Consider the following 25,494-nt stretch of genomic DNA (forward strand, 5'->3'; position numbering starts at 1 on the left):
ATATAAGGAAATCATTGGAAGGATATAGGGGAAGTTACAGAAACTCTGGGAAGTCTGGGGAGCCAGGACCCTGACCGCAGCCAAAGGAAGCTGGGCAGTCAGAACCACAGGCACAGCCAGGCCACATGAACGGTGTGGGCTAGGTTGCCCACGGCTGCTGCTTAGCTGCCGTCCATGGAGATGGGGGTATCCGGCCAGGATCCTGATGCCCTGAAACTGTCGTTCGAGCTCTTCCCTCTGGGTTGAATTCCATGGCGATTTTCCAATTATAAATGGGCTCCCACTTGGGAGCTAATGAGATGGTCATGTTAATGTCTAGTCTTCTCTTACGCATGACAGGCTTATATTTATCTCTGTGAATTGATCCGTTGGCGCTGGGAGAAGGCAGTGAGGGGATGTTCCAGGCCTCGTGTTTGCTCGGCAGTTGTGTTTCTTACTCTGAATTAAATGGACATGCTGATCTGAGACAGAAATGTCTCGAGCGTGGCTCATGTGCAGGAGGACCTGAGAGATGGATCTGCTCCAGGCACACAAGCATGTAAGTCCAGTTTCTGGGCTTGCAGGGGCCCGCGGCTGGTGAGCCTCCTGGGGAGACTGCCGGCCTCATCTCCCTGAGGCACGTGGTCGTGATGGCGCATGAGCTGCGAGCAGCTTTCTGACCTCCTGCAGACCTCCGTGTCTTTGCACTCACACAGTTCCCCTTGCCCGGAGTACCCGTCATTTGCCCTGCTCCTGCACTTCATCTCCTGACTCCCTCTCGGCCTCTGGGTCTTCCTGTGAATGCCGCCTCCTCGGCCTTCCCATACCTTCCCATACCCTTTTCCCTCCTAGAACTTCTGGGCTGGGTTTGGTAATAATAATAGCATGTATGTGGGAACGTGGTCTTGCCATTTTGGTGGCCTGAAGCCTAAACCGGGGCCTTCTGGTTTCGTTCCCCATGCGTTGCAGGCTGCGGAGCCTGTGACCTGCGGGTATTGTGCAGTGTTTGGTAAATGAAAGAAAGTCCAGGGTGTGGTTGGTACAGTTGGGAGGAGGAAAGGCCAAGAGGACCCCAGGGTGGCCGTGGGCACCTGAAGGGGAACAGGGAAACCCTCGCAGGAAGCAAGGGAACCAGTTGGCAGAACCGTGGCTGCCACGTACCCACTTGCCTGGCCACATGGTTGTTGCTTAGATCAAGACGGAAAGAGCAGCACTGATTTTTTTTCTTTTTCCGATTTTGAGAGTACAAGCTTCTAAAATTTTTCAGAAAATGACAGGAGAGTGAAAATTGCCTAGAATTCTACCACTCTCCCATTTTGGCTTGTGAAATTCGGCTTTCCTGTGAGTGAATGTGTCTATTTTTCAAAACACAGACAGGATCCTGTGTACTTAGGACCTGGTCCCTGGCCCTCTTCACTCGCGCCCGTGGGCGTTGGGCGGCCGTGCGGTGCTGCGTGGCCTGAGCTCACGCCTTGTGTCCCGGGAACACTTGGGCTCCGACACACTATGTGCTTGCAGATGGCGCGGTGAGGAGCCGCCTTCCTGCCGCAGCGTCCGCCCTCCAGGACACAGGCCTTTCCTTCAGTCTGGAGCCTCATGGAGGAGAATGGGAATTGGGGTCCCAAGTTTTTGTGACCAGTTCTGTCTCTCCAGGGTTTGCGTTCGTTGTTGGATGCTCTCCATGGATCCAAAAAGACTCCGAAAAAGTTCCTTCTTTCCCCCCTAGGAGAATGGGTATTTTTAGTTCCAGTCGAAGAAGGAGAAACTCCTTGTAAGCTTCTGGGTGAGGATGTTAATAGTAATTTCTTACCATAACAGTAACAGCAGCAACGGTACTCAGGGTTACATTGACTCGTCCTCTGCTGGGTGCCCGGGGCTGCACTGGGCACTTCGCATTTGGATCCTTGAGATCAGTGTCTTGAGCCCCACGGTACAGATGAGAAACTGAGGCTTAACGAGATAAAATAACTTGCACGAGGCTTACCAGGGTGGAGTCGGGCTGTTCTGGCGGTCTCCCTTGGCAACAGTGTATTTTAAAAGGAGAAGCAGGAATGTTTTATCCTTTTTTGGAATGTGTTTAAAATGAAGATGTAACTGCTTTTATTTATTTGGCTGTCAGTTGTAGTGGCTGGGTGAAGCCAGCCAGGCAGGGTGAGCCGGTGCCCTGGCTAACTGGAATGACTGTGTATTTTCTCCTTGGGCTTCCCTACACTTGCCTTGGCTGATCCAAGCTTTACCTTCTGTTCCTCTCTTCTGCTCTGTTGCCGGACAGCTGTTAAACATCTGTTCTTGTCTGCTCTGAGAACGTGCGGTTGCTGTGTGCACACACAGTGGGCCTCTTTGTCCTGTTCGTGTGGGCTCCGGGGGACTTCAGAACGAGGAGGCTCGTTCGGTGCTCCTGACACTGTGTCCCCAGTAAGTCACCAGTTACCAGTTAAGATGTCTAACGGAATTAGGTATTTTTTCCCACCACAGGAACGAAGGAAAAGAAGATAAGACAAGAGTGGAAGGAGGAAATCTCCTATAGAGAAAAGGGAGTGTTTTACATTCTCAGAAATCGTGTTCTCAAGTGCGAGCGAACCCTGTTGTGGGTCTGGATGGTGGGGGCTCGGTGGAGTGGGAGGGCATTTGTCAGAGGGGAACAGCCCGGATTTCCAGAAGCTAAATGTTAAAGTTGAGCGTGGTTTGGATGCAGATAAGAAGTTCTCCCGCCTCCTCTACTGGCTTGAAAACCGTTCTTTTTTAATTTTTTTTTTTAAGGTCATTTGGGGGGAGCCTCTTTGCTACCAGCTTCGCTCTTTTGAGTGTGGCCTGACCCCTGAATCTTACCCTCCCACACGAACTTGAGAACTTGATTCTTTTCTTACAAAGACTTCTTTCCAACCCCTGCCCTCCCTCCAAAATGCTGCATATTTGGAGCTGAGTGTTTTGAGCAGAGCCTGGCTTGAGGGCACGTGGAGAGTGTTCCTCTGTCCCGTGTATATGGCAAAGTATGACTTTAAAGCAAATGTATATAGAACAGGAAACGTCCCTCTAAGCCGGGGACATGCTCTTTTCCCTTATGAATGTGCTGCACCGTGGGGTCTGTCCTCCCTCATGTGCCTCTGGAGAGAAGGTGATCAGCCATGGTTGAGATCACGAGAAGGACTAGAGAATCGAGAGAACGCAGTGTCTTAGACCATTCTTCTTGTGAGCCTCGATTAGCAGAGTTAAACACATCGGGATATAAAATTGAGCGAAAGCTTCACACTTTCACATTCATTATCAACAAAGTTTTCATGTAGGAGAACCCGAGTCAGAACGAACCCGAGCGGTTACCTGGTGGCCGTGGAAATCTTGTCTGCCTGCCACACGTTCATGATGAAAGAAACAGGCCCAGAGCAGAAATCAGGGGCTCTTAACGCATTCTCCAGAAAGTTAGGACGTGGGGACCTTGCTTCAGCTGAGGTCCGGTGAGGTTCTTTGTTTTCATTCACTGTAGAATTTTCCGCTTGAGAAGTCATCATAACATTTTCTGGGATATTTTCAATGAAGTTTTTTGAGGTCTTATTGACTTGGAAGATAGACGAAGAATTTGACAGCCCATTTGGGCTGAGAAATACAAATATGCGAATTATTACAAGCTTACTTGATGCCAGTGCTTCCCGTTGGTTTCCTAACCAGAGCCTCAACCCAGATTTGGAAATGCGCCAAGCCTCCTGCACTGAACAGCACCCGTGATAGGGGCATCCTCATTTCGGTCCCGTCTTTAGTGGGAATGCTTCCAAGTCTGATGCTTGTTGGTGGTTTCTGTAAGAGATCCTTCTCTTAGGTTAAGAAAGCTGCTATTCTTAGTTTACTGGATTTTTTTTTTAAGATTTTATTTATTAATTTGACAGAGATAGAGACAGCCAGCGAGAGAGGGAGCACAAGCAGGGGGAGTGGGAGAGGAAGAAGCAGGCTCATAGCAGAGGAGCCTGATGTGGGGCTCGATCCCATAACGCCGGGATCACGCCCTGAGCCGAAGGCAGACACTTAACCGCTGTGCCACCCAGGCGCCCCTGGATTTTTTTTTTTTTAATCAGAAAAGGCTGTTGAATTTTATCAAATGCTATTTTCCCATCTATTGAGATGGTCATATGTTTTTCATTATGAGCCTTTCTGTCCTATTTGACTTTTTTTTTTTTTTAAACGTTTGCACATAGTATATCCACGGACTCGAGGCTTTAGGACTCCTTTAAGTCGCTAACTTTGCAGTAGTCTTACTGCGTGTGTTTCTCCTTGGATTTCATTTCTCCTTTGCTCTGTTCCTATCTGCTCTCATTTTTGTAATGATTTCCGCTTTTCTAGGCAGTTAATGATTTATTGATTGATTTTAAAGCTTCTCCCATCAGTTGCTGGGTTTTGGGGAGAACGAGAGCATACCCACGTGCCAGGTCGGCCACGCTCGGGGGCTTTCAAACGCCCAGCCTTGCATGTGCAGCTTCTGCCCAGGAACTGATGTGTTCTTGTAACCTTCGAGGTGTCCCGTTGCTTTACCTGGAGATCCTGACTGCGGATCCGAGTTTGGAGTTGGATTACAAAGCCTGGCAACTCGGCTTGAAATTTCAGGAGAAAACTGGAAGTTTCCTAGGACCTCAGCCGTGGAGTAGCTGCAAGACTCTCTGGTGGGGTTTCCAGCCCAGACTGTTGACCCCACCGTCCTTCCTGGACTGTGAGATAGAAACCACATGGATTCCACCCTGCTTTGCCCTAAAATAGCATTCCCGCACTTCCCCACCCCCGTTGACCGTGAAATTCCTCAAGCATTCTACCTTTCAGATGTTTGTGAATGGGAAGCGGAGTGCCAGATGTTGTACAGCTGTATCCAGTCTGCTCAAGACGGAGCTGTGGTTCACGCTTCCCGGCAAGGAGTAAGGACATACCCGCGTTGCTTTCCAAGCAAGGTTATTGAGGAATGTTTTTTGTAGTTGTGCGTGTATGGTAGGCATGGGAGGAATTCTGGGTCTTTAGATGGAGACCTGTCCCATTCTTCCAGCTTGAAGCAGAAGCCAAGCACAGACACATCGCCTTCTCAATGTTTACCCTCTTGGCCTGCGGTAGGGTTTTCCAGGCTAGTGACACGGGTCGATGTTCTTCCGCGCCACCAGTAATGAACATTTCAAATTGGGTTTTCTTTGTTGAGAGTCAAAATGACCTTCCCCCTCCCCTTTTTATTTTATTTATTTTAAAAAGATTTATTTGAGAGCAAGCGAGTGTGCGCATGAGTGGGACGGGCAGAGGGAGAGGGAGGGAGAATCAGAAACAGACTCTGGGTTGAGTGTGAAGCCTGATGCTGGGCTCGATCTCATGACCCTGAGATCACAACCTGAGCTGAAACCAAGAGTTGGATGCTTAACCGACTGAGCCACCCAGGTGCCCACCCCCCTTCTTAAAAAAAAAAATAACATTTTCGGCATAAACTTTCTCCACCTTTAATTTTTTGCAAGCTTCATAGTAACATAGGCCATATTTGGACAATATTTATCCCATAGCTTGATCTTTGTACCCAGAGCAATTTCTGTGAACACTTCATTGGATATGTGATAGCGAATTTGTACACGTCTCGTTGGACAGTACGACATAAGTAATTCTGTATTGTCTTGATTTAGCTTGTAATTCAGACTTTATTAACATTAGGTGTTTAATTCAACATATAGTAGGCTAGCCTTTGGTTTAGAATTTGTTTTGGGGCCCGCTAGTGTGTGCTGCATATTCTAGCTTTCCTGCTTCTGTTGGATTGCACAGGAAGTGCTAGAGGACAAACAGGCGTGTGGTGGCAGAAGTAGGGAACCAAGGATCCCGGATGCTACGATCCCAACACAGAAGGTCTCACCAAAAACCTTATTTTTTTTCTTTTTCTTTTTTTTTTTTTTTAAGATTTTATTTATTTATTTGACAGAGATAGAGACAGCCAGCGAGAGAGGGAACACAAGCAGGGGGAGTGGGAGAGGAGGAAGAAGGCTCACAGCGGAGGAGCATGATGTGGGGCTCGATCCCATAACGCTGGGATCACGCCCTGAGCCGAAGGCAGACGCTTAACCGCTGTGCCACCCAGGCGCCCCAAAAACCTTATTTTTTTTCTAACAGCTTTATTGAGACACAGTTTATAGCCCCATAAAATTCACCCATTTTTTTAAATTTTAAGTGACCTCTGCACGCAACATGGAGCTCCAGCTCCCAACCCTGAGATCAAGAGTCACATGCTCCTCTGACTGAGCCTGCCAGGTGCCCCAAAATTCACCCATTCAAAATCTATAGTCCCCTCCCCCCCCCAAAAAAAGTGTATGGTTCAGTGACTTCTAGTAAATTTACAGAGTTGTGCAATCATCACCCAATTTTAGAATCTTTCCACCACCCCAAGAAATCCCTCATTAACTGGTTACAGTCTGCCCTTGCACCAGCCCCAGCCAACACTACCGAACTTTCTGCCCCGACCTTTGCCTTTTCCGGACGTTTGGTATCAGTGGGATCATACGCTGTGTGGTCTTTTGCATCTGGCTTCCTTCACCGAGCATCGTGTTTTCAAGGTTTGTGTACGCGGTAGTAGGCATTAGGAGTTCTTTTCCCCCCTGAACATTCCACTGTGTGCACACACCACAGCCTGCTCCTCCCCATGGATGGAGATTTGTCTCCACCTTTTGTCTACTGTAAATTAGTGCTCCTGTGAACTTTCGTGTCCACGTATTTGTTTGAACACCTGTTTGCAGTTCTTTTGGGTGCATACCTAGTAGAATTCCTGGGTCTTTTGGTAATTCTGTGTTTAACTTTCTGAGCTTGCTAAACTGTTTTCCAGGGCAACGAACCATTTCACGTTCCTACCGGCAGTGTATGAAGGTTCTAGTTTCTCCACATCCTTGCCATCGCTTGTTAGTATCTTTCGTTTAAAAATTACTGTAGCCATCCTGGTATGAAGTACAATCTAATTGTGATTTTGATTTGCACTTCCTAATGACTAATGATGTTGAGCATTGTTTCACGTGCTTGTTGGGTATTTGCGTATCTTTGGAAGAAGGTTGCGGTGCTTTAAATTTTTTAATCAGGTTGTTTGCTGTTGAGTTGTAAGAGTTCTTTATGTGTTCTGGATACTAGACCCTTTTCAGATATTTGATGTGCAAGCATTTTCTCTCCTTCCATAGGTCATCTTTTCACTTTTCTTGATAATGTTCTTTTTTGCAAAAGTTTTTAATTTTGATGGAAGTCCAATTTACCTATTTTTTTCTTTTGTTGCTTGTGCTTCTGGTGTCCTATCTAGGAAAACATTGCTAAATCCAAGGTCATAGAGACGAACCCCTTTGTTTTCCTCTAGAGTTTTATGGCTTTAGCTCTTACATTTAATTCCATTTGGAGCTGACTTTTTTTAAAGCTTTATTTATTTATTTTAGAGAGAGAGAGAGCATGTGAGTATGTGTGCATGAGTGAGGTTGGGGCAGAGGGAGAGGAAGAGAGAATCCCAAGCAGACTCCACACTGAGCGCAGAGCCCAACGTGGAGCTCCGTGTATGACCTTGAGATCATGACCCAAACCGAAACCAAGAGTCAGACGCTCAACTGACTGTGCCACCCAGGCGCCCCAGAGTTAATTTTTATATATGGTGTGGGGTAGGGCTTCAACTTCGTTTCTTTGTATGTGGATATCCAGTTGTTCCAGCACTCTTTGTTGAAGAGGCTGTTCTTTTTTAAAATTTATTTTTATTTTTTTAAAGATTTTATTATTTGAGTGGGTGAGAGCGCGAGTGCACGCAATTGGGGGAGGGACGGAGAGAAAGAGGGAGAAGCAGACTCCCCGCTGAGCAGGGAGCCCAGTGTGGGACTCGATCCCAGGACCTGAGATCACGACCTGAGCTGAAAGCAGACGCTTAACTGACTGAGCCACTCAGATGCCCCGAAGCTATTCTTCTAAATATTTTTATACATGGTTCTGTTTTTGGGCTCTATATTCTGTTCCACTGATCTTTTAACCTTTTTTTTGGTATCAGCACATACCACACTGGTTATTAGCACTTTAATGCATTTTAGTCTGTACTTCAGTAAGTATAGACTTAAGCTTATTAATGTGTTCAGATTATCTCTGTGATAAACAATGCAAGTACAGACTACTCTTTTTTTTTTTTTTTTAATTTGACAGAGATAGAGACAGCCAGTGAGAGAGGGAACACAACCAGGGGGAGTGGGAGAGGAAGAAGCAGGCTCACAGCAGAGGAGCCCGACGTGGGGCTCGATCCCATAACGCCGGGATCACGCCCTGAGCCGAAGGCAGACGCCCAACCGCTGTGCCACCCAGGCGCCCCCAGACTACTCTTTTTAATAGTTTACCTGAAAAAAAAAAAAAAGAGAGATTGAACCCATATTCCTTCAGAACTGTCACACAGAGTTGACGGGAAGGGAGGGATTTGAACATGTTTACAGATTGATGGAAAGAAGCTGGTGGGAAAGAGAAAAGTTGAAGATCAAAGAGAGGGGCTGTGGCTTGGGGGCAAGGTTTTGGATGAGGAATGAAAGGTAAGTACACAGGCTTGTATGTGGTGAAAGTTGTCCACCTTTACCTGATGCAGTTCTGACTGTCCCTCCCTGTTAAGGATAAAACACAGTTCTTCAAAACAACGTGAACACGCTTTGGTTTTTGTAAACTAAGTATGGAGGACTTGGAAATTGGCATTTAAAAATAAGTGGATGCACGAAAGCTAGTCATTCTTTCTCTGTTCAGTCTTGCTGTTATTAATTTTTGCGTTGAGTGCAGTCCTTTCCCTTTGGGAGTGAGTTTTTATTTAAAATAAACTAAGAAGGATTGAGATTAAATTTTGACCTACAAACTTAGTTTTGAAATAAGTCCTGTGAATTTGAGACTTTTTTTATTGATTACAGTATCTCTACAGTGGTGTGTGTGTGTGTGTGTGTGTGTGTGTGTGTGTGTGTGTGGCTAGAATGGTGTTTTATGAAGTGCTGGTTTGTGTGGTCAAGAGGAGAAGAGTGAGCTGCTAATGATAAGAAAACAAGTGGCACTAAATGGGACCGAGGCACCCCAGTACAAGGTGGGTTGCCCCCCGCCCCGCTGCCGCCTGAAGCATCAGAGACCATCAGTAGTCCCATCCCATTCAACGAGTGTTTCTTCTCGCGCGCTCCCTCTCTCTCTCTCTCTCTCTCTCTCGTCTGAATTTGCACATGTGACCGTACTCTGAGGGCTGAATCTGAAATGTGAGGTGTGGTTAGTTAGCTCGGGGGGCTGGGGCTGTAGTGGCTTTTTCTAAACTTTTTTAAAGCTTTATTTATTTATTTTTTAAAGATTATATATATATATATGCATATATATACATATATACATATACATATATATATATATATATATATATATCTGAGAGAGAGTACAAGCAGGGGGAGGCGCAGAGGGAGAGGGACAAGCAGACTCCCCGCTGAGCAGGGAGCCTGGTGTGGGACCCCGGGATCACTACCTGAGCCAAAGGCAGACGCTTAACAGACTGAGCCACCCAGGCGCCCCCTGTGGAACTTCTTCAAAATGTTCTTTTGTCATATTAGCTGTGTTGTCCAATAAAAAAGAACCATTACTGGAAATGGGGAACATTTCCTTATTATAATGAAATACAGTGTGACAGATAGCGAATTGGCTCAGGTTAACAGGCGGCACTTCATAGGACCGTTTGCCTGGGCTGCTGTCTCCCTAGATGTTAAAATGTTGCGTGAATCCTGCATGTCAGTGGAGGTCGTCGTGACGGGGATGTCGCCGAGGAAAGCAAGATACTTGCCATGTGCGGCACAGAGACAGTGGTTGGGCGTTATCTCCCTGTTCCCATTTGGTGTTGCTGAGTGTAGTGGACCTTGACATTTCTCGTCCCTGAAAGTCTGGCTGGTGTTTCATTCGTACCCTGACTGATCCCATCCTCCGCGGAGGCTGTGATGAGCCCCTGGGCAGGAGGGACCACAGTTCTCTGCTCTTGAGCCAGCAGCTTCTCCTTCCCCTTGCTCCTTCTCCCCTGGGATGGCTCACAGGACCTGTGTCACTGGAGATCAGAGTGTCGCAGTTCACTTTTTCTGGTTGTCACGGTCTAGGAGACACCTAGTTCTTTTCCTTAGGTGATACAAATGCTTTTCAGAAACTTTAAATTTTGAATCACAGATTCACAGAAAGTTGCAAAGAAAGTTGTACAGCGAGGTCTTACCTGCCCGTCACCCATTTCCTCTTGTTGGTGACGTCTTGTGTAACTGTAATACGGTACCCAACTCAGGACGTCGATGCAATGTGCGTGTAGCTGTGTATCATCTTATCACCCCCTAGATTCATGTAACGACTACTGCAGTCAAGGCGTGGAGCTGTTCCGTCACCACAAAAATCTCCATCTCCGTCCTGCTCGCCCACTTACCGTCGCACCTGCCATCCTCCCTCCCAGACCGTCCCGGATGCCAGGCAGTGACCCATTTGTTTGCCATGTCTGTCATTCTGTCATGTCAAGAGTGTTATGTCAGCAGAATCATACAGTCTGTAACCTTTTGAGGTTGGGCTTTTTTTTTTCTTCACTCAGCATAATGCCCTGAAGACCCATCAAGTTGTCACCTGTGACAGTAGTCCAGTCACTTCTATTGCAAAGTAATGTCCCAAGGTGTGGACAGACCACAGTGTGTTGAATCACTCATACGACACCTGGGCTGTTTCCAGTTTGGGGATATCATAAGTAGGACTGTTAGGAACATTTGCATATAGGTTTTCGTGTGGACAGCACTTTTAAGTTTCCCTGGGATAAATGTCCGGGAGTGATATTGCCGGGTCATTTGGTAGGTGTGTGCTTAGTTTTGTAAGAAACTGGCACAGTTTTCCAGGGAGTTTTTACCGTTCTGCACCCCCACTAGCAATATGTCAGAGGTGCGGGTTCTCCCCGGATTCTCTGTAGCCGTTCTTTACGTTCGCGGTTAGAATACATGTGTAATGATAGCTCATTGTGGTCTCGATTTGCCTTTTTCTAATCCCTAGTGGTGCTGAGCATCTTCTCATGTGCTTATTTGCCGCCTGTAGATCATCTTCGATGAAATGTTTCTTCTTACGCTCTGCCCGTTTTCTAATTGGCTTATTTGCCTTTTACCGTTGAGTTTTGAGAGTCCTTAATACATTCTAGATGTGAGTCCTTTATCGGATATGTGGCTTACAGATACTTCTCCCAGTTTGTATCCTGCCTTGTCATCCTCTTCACAGCATCTTCTGCAAAAGCAAAGGGTTTTTTCGTTTTGATGAGGTTTGGTTTGTTGACTCTCTCGTATGGTTAGAGCTTTTGGTGTCACGTCTAAGAACTCTTTACCAAGCTCTAGCTCCTTAAAGATTTTCTTCGATTTTCTTCAGGAAGTTTTATCCTTCCACATTTGCCATTTAAATCTGTCATCTGTTTTGAGTTAATTTTTATATAAAGTGTGAAGGTTAGGTCAGGGTTCATAATTTTGCCCACGAAGATCCAGTTACTTCAGCTGCATTTGTTGCAAAGCCCATCCTCCTCTCTGGAATTGCTCTTGTACCTTTGTCAAAACTCAGCTGCACGCATGGCTTCTTAGAGATCTCTTGAGTGTTACTCCACTTTCATATTTTTTCAGAGTTGTTCTAGCTATTCTGATTTCTTCGACTTGGCATATAAGTTTTAGAGTAATCTTCACTATATGTATCTACAGAAAATCTTGCTAGGATTTTTTTTTAAAGATTATTTATTATTAGCACGAGTAGGGGGAGCAGCAGAGGGAGAGGGAGAAGCAGACTCCCTGCTGAGCAGGGAGCCTGGTGTGGGGGCTCGATCCCAGGACCCTGGGATCATGACCTGAGCCAAAGGCAGCCGCGTAACCGACTGAGCCACCCAGGCGCCCCATCTTGCTGGGATTTTGACAGGAATTACGTTAAACCTGTTCCTTTCTGTTTTCAATTTCATTGACTTCTTTATTATTTCTCTCCTTTTGCTTGCTTTAGATGTATTTTGCTCTTCCGTTTTTGGGTTTTGAGATGGGAACTTAGATTATTCATTTGATTCCTTTTCTCTTTCCTAAGGTGAATATTTTAGTGCTATAAATTTCCCTCTCAGCGCTGCTTTAGGGATGCCCCACAAATTCTCATGTATTAGATTTTCACTTCCACTTAGTTCAATGTATTATTTTTTTTATTTTTTTTTAAATTTCCCTTGGGATTTCCTGTTTATTCCATGGATTAATTAGAAGTGTGTTTAGTTTCCTGGTATTGGGAGACTTTCCTGTTATCTTTCTGTTACTGATTTCTAATTTGATTCCATTGTGATTAGAGAATACACTGTGATTTCAGTTCTTTTAAATTTGAGGCTTGTTTAATGCACCAGCATATGGTCTATCTTACTATTTGTGTTAGTTTAGTTTATATTAGACTAGGTTCTGGATATGGGGGAGGGGGCATTATTCATCCTACCAAAGATTCACATCTGTCCCACATGCAAAATACATTCACCCCACACTCGACATCCCCTGAAGTCTCAACGCATTACAGCATCAAATCAAAGCTGAAAGTCTCATCTAAATATCATCAGCTCAAGAGTCCCAAATCTCCTCATCTCCACCCCGTGCGGGTAAGACTCTGGGTGTGATCCATCCTGAGGCAAAATTCCTCTCTGTGGATCTGTAAAGTTAAAAACGGACTTAACTGTTCCCCAAATACACTGCTGGACAGGCATAGGATAGCAGCCGCAGATAGGCGCATTCCAAAAAGGAGAAAAATGAGCAAGAGGGAGAGAAGGAAAGAAAGAGAGGAAGAAGGAAGAAAGGAGGAGGGAAAGTCACTGGTTTCCAGCAGTTTCAAAATCCACCTTGGCAAGCTCCACTAGGTTTCCGGGCCCAGCAGTCCTCCTCTGTGGCTTGAGGTCCCACCCCAGGGCTTTGCGCTCCGTGTTCTCTTTCCTTTCTCTTGAGGGTAGCGTGTTTTAGCACGAAGTGGTTGGAGCAGCCTGGTTTCTGTCTGCAGAGCTGGGGGAGTCTGACAGCTTTCTCTCATTCTCTCTCTCCTTTTTCATTCCAAGTTGGCAGTTGTTCTGGGGTATGACATTCTCAGAAACCTGTGGGTCCCCTGTGGTGTGTCACAGGAGACACCAGCGTCCTCCGTGGATCGTTCCGTGTCAGCGCATCCCTGGTTCTGGCTTCTGCTGAGATGGTCCAAAGGATCTGTCAGTGACAGGCTTACTCTCGCCAGAGCACCTTCCGTGCGAATGAATATTCTGTCCTTTGATTTCTTCCAAGAGCACTGGCGAGACATTAGCTGGTCACACCCTTGGCTTTCGTTTTAGAGCACATTCCCCAAATCATCAAGTCCTGGTTCCTTTTCTGCCTCCCAGTGTTTTCCTCAATTCCTCTCTTCCCTCTTACATGTTACTGTAAGCAGTAAGAAGAAACTGGGCCATACCGCTAACAGTTTGCTTGGAAATCACCTCGGTTAAATATCCAGGTTCGTTGCTGTCGAGCTCTGCTTCCCACACAGTGGCAGGAAGCCAGTCCGCTGGGCTTTGCACCGTCTGTAAGAGATGCCCAACACCGGCACCCCCTTTCTCACCGAGCCCTCACTAGTGTCGTGTGTGGACTGCCCATTTTTCTACCAGTGGTGCGTTTGACGATTGAGGTATCCTCCGATGATGCGGACTTGCTCTCCTGGGTCCTCCGTGGCAGTTGGTAATGCCCGCATTTCTACCAGCCCTCTGTTTCAGGCAGCCCAGGCCTTTTCTGTCATTCAGTTCAGGAGTCCCCTCTATATTTTGAGGCTTCCGTTGCAACAGTGCCCTACTTGCAATTACCGAAATCTGTTTGTTTCCTACGGCTGATCTAGCAGACTTTGTGGCTTAAGGCAACAAATCTTTATTCTTGCAGCTTCTGGAGGTCAGACGTCTGAAATCAGTTTCACCGAGCCGAATAAAGGTGTCAGCAGGGCTGGGCCCCCTTCGGAAGCTCAAGGGAAAATCCGTTTCCTTGCTTTTTTCCAACTTGGGCTCCTGTTCCTCCTCTGACTGCAAAGCCAGCTGCTAGCGTCTCGCTTCTGTCGTCCCACTGCCTTCTCTGTGTCGATCTCCCCTGCTTCCCTTAGGGAAGGACACTCCGGATTCTTAGCGCCCTTCCCCACGAACCAAGCTAACCTTGGATTGACCCTTCTGTCATTACATGTCGTCTCTGTCTTCTGGTCATTTTCTTTGCTCTGAAGTCTATGATGTCTGATATCGACACAGAGGATCCCTAACTTTCGATGGTCGCACAGCCTTGCTTTCTTTGCAATGGTGCGAAAGTGATAATGCATTCAGAAGAAAGCATACTTCAAAATACCGAGTTTTGCTTTTTTCCCAGACTAGTGATAGGTAGTGTGATATTCTGTTACAGTGCTGGACAGTGGCAGCCATGTGATCCTGAGAGTAAACAACCAAAAACTATCAGTCTGTACCCGTGTAACCGTCCTGTTTTTCACGCTCAGTGCAGTATTCAATACGGTACCTGAGATATGACACTTTCTTACAAAATAGGCTCTGTGTTAGATGGTTTTGCCCAACTATAGACTAATATAAGTGTTTAAGGTAGGTTAGGGTATATCAAATGCATTTTTGACTTAGGATATTTTCAACTTACTGTGGGTTTATTGGGATGTGAACACATCATAAGTCAAGGAAGAGCTGTATAGCCACTTCTGTTTTCTTCTGATTAAGGTTTACACGATCTTTTTCCATCCTTTTACTTTCAATCTACATATATTGTCATATTTGAAGAGGGTTTTCTTGTAGCCAGCATATCATTTGGTCATTTTAAAATAATTTGCTAATCTGTGTCTTTTAATTGATATTTTTAGACCTTTTCTATTTAAGGTGATTACTGATGTATCAAGGCTTATGTTGTCATTTCACTTTTTTCCTGTTCTCTTTTTTTCATTTCTCTGAATTTTTTTCCTGTGAGTTACTTGAACCCTTTTTTAGAATTCCAGTTTGACATAGACATATTGTCTTTCAGTGTATCTCTTTGTACAGCTTTTTCTGTGGGTGCTCAAGGTGTGTGTGTGTATAAGATTTATAAAATATATAATTATATAATTTTTAAGTATTTTATTTATTTGAGAGAGAGGAGAGAGCACAAGCAGGGGGAGCGGCAGGCAGAGGGAGAGCTGAGCAGGGAACTCGATGCGGGACTTGATCCCAGGGCCCTGGGATCACGACCTGAGCCGAAGGCAGACGCTTACCTGACTGAGCCACCCAGGCGCCCCTATAATTACATATTTATATAATTATTATTTCCTGGTGTCATCATTTTTCCAGTTCAAATGAACTAAAGAAACCTTATCTCCCTTTTTATCGCTTAACTGTTTCTTGTACATACTACATCAGACAGAGTTCTAATTTTTGTCTCAACCACAATTTAGAAAACTCGAGAAGGAAAGTTTATTGTACTTACTGACATTTTTCCCCTTCCTGTTGTTCTTCCTTCTTTTCTGTATTCCAAGATTCCTTCTTCCGTCATCTCCTTTCTGCTTAGAGAACTTGAGCCATCCTTTTAGGGCAGGTCTGCTGGTGACAAATTCAGTTTTCCTTCACCTTAGAAGATTTTCTCTGTCATTCCTGAAGGATAACTTCACAGGTACAGAACTGAGAGTTGGCCATTTTTTTCTTTTTTTTTTTTTTTTAAAGATTTTATTTATTTATGTGACAGACAGCCAGCGAGAGAGGGAACACAGCAGGGGAGTGGGAGAGAAAGAAGCAGGCTCCCAGCAGAGGAGCCCGATGTGGGACTCGATCCCGGAACGCCGGGATCATGCCCTGAGCCGAAGGCAGATGCCTAACGACTGTGCTACCCAGGCGCCCCCATTTTTTTTTCTTTCTTAACTTGAAAATTGTTGCAGTCCTCCGTTGGCCATTATGGCTTCTGATGAGAAACCCAGTCATTCAAGTTGTTGTTCTCCTTTAGGGAAGGTGTCATTTTCTCCGGCTGATCTCAGACTTTTCTCTTTTGGGAGCACATGGATGATAGGACTTGGCATAGGTCTCTGGGTTTATGCTCTTTGGAGTTTGTTCACCTCCTTGAATTTGGGGGTTTTGGTTTTGTTTTTTTGGCAAATTTGGGAAGTTTTCAGTCATTTTAAAAAAGACTTTTTCCAACATGTCCTCTTTGTTTCAGGGAAATTCTTTGCTCTGGTCTCAGCCGTGGAGTGCCCCTTCCAGGTGTAGGGTGTCTTCTGCTGCTGGCTCGTTAGAGTTCACGGAGAGCTTTCTGGTCATGCACATCCCTCTGGGATGTTCTTTGTTGACTCAGGTGCCCCTCATTGGAAGGGGTGTTCTAAAACCCTGTCATTGCTCTTTCCAAAAACTCTTGAGAAGTAACAGAATTCCCCTCAAAGGAAGAAGGGGCGTCCTATCCCACTTTCTTCACATACAAAAGGACTCTAGTTTTGTGTAGGATGGGTTTTGTTTAAATATTTTTTTCTGTGAGTGTGTGTGTTCCTAAAAGAAATTCACTCTTCTGTCCAAAGCTGATGAAAATAAAGATAAAGGGGCGCCTGGCTGGCTCAATCAGAGGAGCATGTGACTCTTGATCTCAGAGTTGTGAGTTTGAGCCTCACATTGGGTGTAGAGATTACTAAAAAACTTTTTTAAAAATCAGGATAAAATACTATTTTCTCTGTACCAACAGTATGAGTGGGCAGCTCTCTCCTGTGACAGCAAGGAAGCATGGAGCTTCACGGAGCAAAGGTTAGCAGGAGCTGCGTGGGGACGGAATCAGTTTTTATTGGTGGTGGTAATCTGATACGACTGTGGAAGTCTTATCAACCTTATACATACTTCAGGTCAGATAAGAAGGAAGCAGTAGATTTTTTCAGGTGCTGTGGAATTCCCATAAGCTCCCCTCCATGTCAGGTTTCCCTGTTACTGACATCATACGTTAGTGTGGTACCTTTGTTATGATCGACGAGCCGGTTTTGATACGTGCTTCTTACCTAAAGCCCATGGTTGACAATAGGGTTCTGCTCTTTGCTCTGTGTAGTTCTGTGGGTTTTGCCAAATGCATAATGACATGTATCCGCCACGACAGTATCAGACGCAATACATTCACCACCCTAAAAATCCCCTGTGCTCACCTATTCATCCCTTCCCTCGTCTCCCTAACCTCTAGCAGCAACTGATCCTTTGCTGGCCCCACGGCTTTGCCTGTCCTAGAACGTCATGTAGTTGGACTCACTTGCGAAGCAGCCTTTGCAGAATAACATGCGTTCAGGTTCCTCCACGTCTTTTCTCGGCTTGATCGTTCTTTTCAGTGTGAGGTAATATTCTCTTGTCTGTTGCAGCACAGTTTATCTCTTCACTTGCTGAAGGACATCTTGTTTGCTTCTAGGTTTTGGCAATTATGAATAAAGCCTCTGTAAACACGTGTGTGCAGGGGTTTGTGTGGGCAGAAGTTTTCGGCTCATTTGGGTGAATACCTGGGAGTGTGATTGCAGGATTGTATTGTAAGCCCGTGTTTAGCTCTGCAGAACTGCCTGTTTTCACGCGATTTTTATTCATACCTCTTTGTGAAGGTGCCCCCTCTCCACCTTTTACCCTGCACTGCACCTTCTGGCTGTGGGGGAAAAACAGCTAAACAGCCTTGATGTCCAAGTGTTTATTTTGCTGTATCGTTCACTTATCCAGGAGAGAAAGCCTCATTGTTCATTACTAATTTTTCCTGATTGAGGTAAACGCGTATATCTTTTAAGATCTGTAAATGCTTGTTGGTGTGATTTAAGATTTAGTATTTATTTGGAAATTTCAAGTAACATTCAAGAAAAGAATTCGATTTTGATTAGCTTTTTTACGTCGTGATATATGTTATCCTTTTTACAGGCAAGGGAACTGAGGCACAGAGAGGTCAGGTAAGTCGCCTGTAGTGGTCACAGCTGGCAAGAGACAGGCAGCAGCTTTGAGACAGGTAGTCAGGCTCCTGACGACTAAATCAGGTTGCCTCTGGACGTAATGCGTCGTGTTCATGAGTTGAGTTCAGGACTGACGTGTTTGTAACACCTTTTCAGCAGGGGTTCTCTAATTCCAGTGTTGAGCAGAATCATTTGGGAAGCTTGCTGAAGTGCCGAGCCCTAGGCCTCATACCCAGAGGTTCTGATCCGATAGGCATGTGATCGGAACTCTGTTTCGGACAAACTCCTCCAAGTGCTGCTGACGGAGGAGGCCGGCCCACCGTGTAGCGATAGGAGATGAGCTCGAGACGCAGATTCAGATAAGGATTCCGGAGAGCCGGCCGAGGCGCCGGCTCTTCTGGGTGGTTTTGCCGAATGGAGGGAGGCAGGGCATAAATGGTCCTTTACCACTCTGGTCCTTTCTTGGGGGTGACCAGGCAGTGACAGCTGGGGGTTGGCATGTTGGTCATGGGAGGGGGTTTATAGGTGAAGGCAGAGGCCGATGCGGCGGGGAGGGCAGTACCACGTGACGCAAGACAGCGCTGTTAGCTTAAAAACTCGCGGTGACTGCCCGCATCTCAGTGCTTGGCTGATTTTATCTGCTGTCTTGGTATTGCGCAAAAATGCCTACCTACCTCGTCCAGTGATAGATGTGCAGATCTAAGGTGGGAGGGGACTTTGGAAGAAGCACAGCCAGGACGTGAGGCAGACGGGCAGTGAGGCCATCTGAGTCCTGTTTGTACCTCAGGCCACACTGTCCTTAGGTCATCCGAGGTGGCTGAGCATCGGTTCTGGGAGCGAGTGGCGGCTTCTTAGAATGTCATTTTCGTGTCTTTCGCAGGAAATGTATTCTTCCTTCTCTTTATTGGGGATTAAAAGGGACTGCTTGGGGCGACTGGGTAGCTCAGTTGGTTAAGTGCTGACTCTTGGCTTCGGCTCAGATCGTGATCTCAGGGTCCTGGGATTGAGCCCCACGTCGGGCTCTGCGCTCAGTGCGGCATCTGCTTGAGATGTTCTCTCTCCCGCTCCCTCTGCTTCTCCCCTACTCTCTTTGACTCAGTCACTCACTCACGCTCTCTCTCTCAAATGAATAAAATCTTAAAAAAGTAAAAACAGTGGATTACATATCCATAAGTAGACTTTTAGGGGCAATAAATACAACGCATAGAAGTCACGGTGTTTTACACACATGCGTGTGTACACTTGTACAGCTACCACCTGGATCAAAATCTAGAACGTCTGCAGTACCACACAAGGCTCTTCTGTGCCCCTCCTCATTCAGTACGCTCCTCTGCTTTCCAGATTAACCGTTCTTCTGATTGCTGTCACCACAAATTCATTTGTCTGTTCTTGGCCTGTTACGGACACATGTGATAAATGGAGTCATACAGTGTGTAGTCCTTTGTGGCTGGCTGCTTTTACTCGGCGTAATGTTTTCAAGCATGGATCGGTGCTTCGTTCCTTTATGTGGCTGAATAATATTCCATTGTGTCGATGGGCCGCACTGTGCTGATCCATTCACCTCGAGACGGACATTTGGGTTGTTCCCACTCTGTGGCTGTTGTGCCCAATGCTGCTGTGAACGTCCACATTCCAGTGAGTGTGGACCTGTGTCCCAGTTCTCTTGGTAGATACCCAGGGGAGGAGTGTAGGCTTGTATGTGGGTTTTTTGTTTTTCTTTTTGTTTCTGTTTTTTCTTTGGCAGAGCTGCCAGAGTGGCTTCATGGCACTTTTTAAATGAATTTGTTCTCTGTGTTATTTTCTCCTTTGGGTTTTAAATGGTTGTGATTTTTCTAATCTCTGGAGGTGAACGCTTAGCTTATTTTCAACTTAACTTTTTTTTTTTTTAAAGATTTTATTTATTTATGTGACAGAGAGAGAGACAGCCAGCGAGAGAGGGAACACAAGCAGGGGGAGTGGGAGAGGAAGAAGCAGGCTCCCAGCGGAGGAGCCCGATGTGGGACTCGATCCCGGAACGCCGGGATCACGCCCTGAGCCAAAGGCAGACGCTTAACGACTGCACCACCCAGGCGCCCCCAACTTAACTTTTTTCTAAAATAAGCATTTTCAGTTGTGACTCCGTGGTTTACTAACACATAGGCGTTGATAATTTATTCATTATTCTCACTTCAGAATTTTGTCATTTACTTTTTATCTTCTTGGACCCATGCGTTCTTTAGAATGGTGCTTCTCTATTTCCAAGCAAAAAAATTTTTTTCTAGTCACTGTTTGGTTACTCTCTCTAACTGAATTATTCTGAGGTCAGAGAAATGTGCTCTTCATGAGACCAATTTTTTTCAGTAAGAGTTCTGTGCAAGAAGCCTAAAGCATGCTGAGTATTTGGAACAGGAAGGGAGAGCGTAATCCAGAGAATTGGGTGCTTGCCGTAGCCCTGGGCTCTGGCCTGGGTCTCCAGAATGCAGTCACCAAAGGAATGCCTCCCTGGTGACCCCTGGAACCATTGGTTCTGGGTATGTCCCCAGCTGCGATGAGCCCCCAGGGGCTGAATCAGGAAGCCGCTGCTCCTGCAGCATTCCCCATTCCCAGGGAGCTGGAGCCTGAGTACGGGAATGCCGCTCCAGAAAACTCTTAGCATTCACGTCCTTGCTGGCCAGCCAGAAATAAGGTGGGAGGAGGAGCTCCTGAGAATCTGGGTACAGCCTCATTTATCCTTAGCAACCTAAATGTGAAAGAGTTTGGGAGTGTAATTTTGAGCCTGCTGATAACCTCTGCTTCATAGTAAAGCACCTGCAGAGGTCGTGTCCACCATACCAGTCCCAGATTTATTGACTTTTTTTTAATGCAGTATGCACTCACTTTGCATGAATGTGCCCCATGCCCTTGGAAAGAGTGTGTCTCACCCAGCTGTCAGGTATGGGGATCTGACTGAATCTCTGTCTCCATCGGTTGTAAGATGCATCATTTTATGTGCCACTAAGAATAAAAAAGCTGGGGCGCCTGGGTGGCCCAGCGGTTAAGCATCTGCCTTCGGCTCAGGGCGTGATCCCGGCGTTCTGGGATCGAGCCCCACATCAGGCTCTTCTGCTATGAGCCTGCTTCTTCCTCTCCCAATCCCCTTCTTGTGTTCCCTCTCTCTCTGGCTGTCTCTATCTCTGTCAAATTAAAAAAAAAAAAAAAAAGAAGAATAAAAAAGCTGCCAATTTAACCAGACTTCATGATTTCTTATCACTTAGAATTTTTCATTTATTCTGATTGAAAGAGTGCCTTAAACATTTAAGCATTTTTTATAAACTTTTCCATTGTGCATACATATAAAAAGTAAAATATGACCAAAATAAGTTGGTCAGGGTATTTCCAAAAGTTCTTTACAGAGTCCCACTCTTTGTACTCACTCTATGGAGAGTTTTTGTGTTTTTCTACACAGCCTTGTCCTCTGTGCCACTGAAGGCATGGGTGACGCAGCGTTTCTCAGAAGAGTGCTTCTTTGTTGTCTTGGGATTTTTCAAGTTCTGTAAGTTTTTATGCTGTGATTTTGGTGATTCTACCAGAAAGTATCAATGAAAAGTTTGAAGCAATAACCAAGCAATAACCCTTCATCAGATGGTTCTTAAAACTGTGTGACAGAAGCGTCAAGTTCAATTACGCCTCTAGCAATTATAAGCATATTCAAAGATAAGAAGGTGGTGACCTATATATGTCACAGTTGATTTCAAAGATGTTAAAATGTGAAAAAAAATATGCATCTTAAAATTGTTGAAATACATCATGTCCATTAGTGCAAGCTTGTGAATTGTGTTAGTTAAATCTGTATCTTTCCTTTTTTTTTACTTTTGGGAAAAATGCCATTTTTACATATATGTCAATTTCTGCTTTATGTATTTTGAGCCTATTTTGTTAGTGGCATACAAATTCAGTCTTGTTAGTCATGTAATTATATGAACAGTATATCATCTAGTGACTATCTTTGATTTCCTATGTTACTGTAGTAGGAGCAACTTTAGTAAGAGTTTTTCTGGTGAAGCACTCTACCCTCTCACTTTCAGTCATTGGGTATTCTTCTATTTTGCCTGTGCCTCTTGTGGAGAACTTTGAGTTGGGTTTTTTTTGAGTCTGTGTTTTCAAACTTGGTCCTTTTTTCCATTTATGTATATTGTAAATGTATCAGTTATTTATTACTATGTAACATAACAAAGTATTCCAAAGTAAACGGCTTAAAACAGCACTGGTTTATTTTGTGCCACCATTCTGTGAGTTGGCTGGCAGGAGCCCACAGCCGGGAGCCCACAGTCTTCGTTTCTGTTCTTTGTTTGATCTCATCACTTCAGTAGTAGCTAAGAACTCAGGCTAATTTAACCTGTTCTTTTAGTTTTACAAGGTAGGTATTATTTCTATGTGGGTTAAACCACAACTTGTACAGAATTCCCATTTAATGAGTCAGCAGGACCAGTTGCCAAGCCCATGCTCTGCCAGTGTTTCTGCGTGCCCTGTGGAATTGGTCTATCTCTGAGTTGACCAAAACTCTAAAAAAACAAAGCAAAACCACAACAAAAAACCCAAATCATAACAAAAAAGTTAGTATTGATTAATAATCAAGGTAAAATTTAAGAATAAGTGACATCACTTTCAATTAAGACTAGGTAGTGGGGAGTTGTGAGTTAGCTGCCTGTGATTATTTGAACTCTATTTTATCAACTGTTATCAAACTTTTGTGCAATGGGTAATTTGTTAGCTCTCACATTTGGCATATTGTGACTAAAGATAGTGAGGGTTTCTGGCCATGGTTCATACTTGTGACCATTATTTTCCCCTGGAAGAAGTTGGAGAGCCCCTGATTAACTCGGTGGAAGGTGGTCAGGGTGTGTGTGTATGTGTGTGTGTCAAGTGTGCACGAGAGTCCTTAGATATTTACAGCAGTAAAACCAAGTTGCAGCTTCTTAGTACCTTGGAATCTGTTAGATAGCAGGATTATTAATATAATTTGAGAATTAGAAAATACTTAATTTTGGAATACCATCTGCTTATATTTTAATGTGTGATAATCCTCCATTTTTCATCGATTCTGTTTTGTAACTTTTCCACATTTTTACGTCTCTGAAATGGAGGATTCATCTTAGGCTTGATGGGATCTTAGATTTTATTAAATATGCTAAATAAAGTAATGGTTCTGAATTTCTTGATGTAATCCTGCATACTCTATTTCAGTGGATTATTTTTGTAGTTTTTCAGTCGTGGTTTTAAGATATTATATAGCTTTAAATCATCAGTCTACTATCAAATGATATTATGCCGCTTTACATCTAAGATGAGAACCGTAAAGCACTATACTTTGATTTCTCCCCTCCCAGGCTTTGTGCTGTTTTACTTGTACATATGTTATTAACCTAACACATTTGTCCTTATTTTTGCTTTGAACAGTAACAGTAAATCTTTTAAAGAGACTCACGTCATGAGGGAACAATGTTTACTCACATAGTTACCATTAATAGTACTCTGTATTCTTTTATGGAGCTAGATTTTCATCTGCTGTAGTTTTTTTTGTTTGTTTGTTTTCCTGCCTGAAGGACTTCCGCATTTCTTACAGTGCAGACCACATAGTGATGAATTCTTTCAGGTTTTTATGTCTGAAAATGCCTTTGTTTCACTTTTTTTTTTTAATAGGGAGGAGGCAGGAGGGGCAGAGGGAGAGAATCTTTTTTAAAAATTTATTTTTAGACAGTGTGAGTGGTGGGGGGGTTGCAGAGGGGGAGAGAGAATCCCAAGCTGACTTCCCACGGAGCATGACATGACTCAATCCCAGGATCCTGAGATCATGACCCAAGCAGAAATCAAGAGCCAGCTGCGTAACTGACTGGCCCACCCAGGTGCCCCGGAAGGAGAGAATCTTACGTGGGCTTCACACCCAGTGCAGAGTCAAATGCGAGGCTTAATCTCACAACTGTGAGATCATGACCTGAGCTGAAGTCAAGAGCTGGACACTTAACTGACTGAGCCACCCAGGCACCCCTTACCTTCATTTTTGAAAGATATTTTCCAGGTGTAGAATTGGGTCTGGGTTCTTTGCATAGCCATTTTAAGCAGGAGATTCCCTGTTACTCCATCTTGGCTGGAAGCAGAAGGCCTCACTTCCGTACTTGAATTGAATTCGTACAGTCCTGAACCCAAGACATAGCCCTCACCAGCCGTGGTTTTGCTGATCTCCATCTGTGTAGGCTAGAGCTTGAGAGAGGCCAGAACCTAGCCTGAACCCCCAGAATTTGCTCCCTAGGAAATGTCACTGGAGCATTTTTGTACTAAAATGAGGGAATTTCTTGCCTTCTCGCCCCATTGCTTTTCCCTCGTGACAATACTTACGTTTGTTGAAGCCAGATCTGCTGCTTCGTGGCTTTAGAACTTGAAATGATATCCAGTAATCGAGCGCATCCAGCCTCCCCGTCGTTCCGCGGGTGAAGAACTGAGTCCCGGGTGAGGAAGGGCCTTGCTCAAGGCTGCCTCTGGAACGTCGGGGTTCCATTTGGAAGCTCACGATAGGAACATTCAACTGTGAAGTGATTTCACTGAATTGTACCTAATTTCCAGTTAATTTGCTTTTTTTAAGAGACGGGTTTCATTGAGGCTGGAAGGAAAAATGCTATACGTGTGCAGAGAGAGTGAGTGAGTGAGTGTGTGTGTGCGTGTGTGTGTGTAACCATATCCATGTATTCGGTTTTCAGTTAAAGTACCAGCTTTCTGAGGAGGGGGGAGAAATCAACCGTGAGACTTCTCTGTGTCATCTTGGCTAACTGTGTCAACGGGACAGAGTGGCGGTGATGTCGGGCGGTGGGTCCACACTCTGTACTGCCTTCCCTGGTGCAGTGCTGCGGGGAAAGGCCTCGATGACCAAGGGTGCCTGCTCTGCGCGCCTCTGACCCCGTTCTCCGTGGGCTGCCTGACGTGTGCGAGCACCTGCTTGTCCTCAGATTCTGTGACTGCAGAGCTGGTGCTAGAACCCCCTCCCCCCAACAGCTGGAGTCACCGCCGAGTGCTGGTTGTGGTGTCACTGCACATTCTGGGGGACGAGAGAAGGAATAGGATAGTGAGATAGTCAAGTGACAGAACCTGGGCAGAGATGGGTCTCGTATTTTATCACATATCTCTGTTCCTCTTGTTTATTCTTTGTAAGCCCCAGGGAGCATCCGTGATTTCATGAAGTATTAATAAATACTTCAGCCGAATGCCCTCATAGAAACGACTGGAAGAGATGCTACTGGCCAGTGAATTCCAGAAGCTTTTCTTTTTTTACTCTCTACTATGACAGATTTCAAACCCTTTAAATATGGAATGGACAATGGATACCCATATGTCCATCAATAGGCTTAACGATTGTCATTTACTCAATTTGGGGGGGGGAAATATACCGACATAGTATCATTACAGCCCCTAAATGGGACAGTATGAACAAGTATGAACAAGACAGTATGAACAAGAAAATTGTTCACCTTATCCCACCTTACAGAATGTTTCTTTCTTTTAGACTGGCAAAATCTGGTCGAAAGTACTGGTAAAGTGAATGGTCAGTACTTGATTTGTTTAACTTCTTGGGGCCTTAAGGGGGCAGGAAAGCTGCGCATCAGTGAGGGAGAGTTAGAGGGTGTG

The 25,494-nt window shown here is 45.1% G+C and overlaps 1 protein-coding gene across 5 annotated transcripts in view; it reads left to right on the plus strand.

Annotated features, from left to right (window-relative positions):
- CYTH3 (cytohesin 3) overlaps positions 1 to 25,494 on the plus strand; it is a 61,593-nt gene that overhangs the window by 7,806 nt on the left and 28,293 nt on the right. The window contains exon 1 of one of the 5 annotated variants that reach the window (XM_034669788.1): positions 4,775 to 4,871. The exons of 3 other annotated variants lie outside the window; for them this stretch is intronic. In XM_034669788.1, the coding sequence (XP_034525679.1) occupies positions 4,790 to 4,871 (82 nt within the window). In that variant the 5' untranslated portion in view covers positions 4,775 to 4,789. Of the gene's footprint in view, positions 1 to 4,774; positions 4,872 to 8,476; positions 8,499 to 25,494 lie in introns of those variants that run through there. One more of the 5 variants, XM_034669790.1, reaches the window with a different exon arrangement.

Source organism: Ailuropoda melanoleuca, chromosome 10 (genome assembly GCF_002007445.2).
Source record: "Ailuropoda melanoleuca isolate Jingjing chromosome 10, ASM200744v2, whole genome shotgun sequence".
Lineage (NCBI taxonomy): Eukaryota > Metazoa > Chordata > Mammalia > Carnivora > Ursidae > Ailuropoda > Ailuropoda melanoleuca.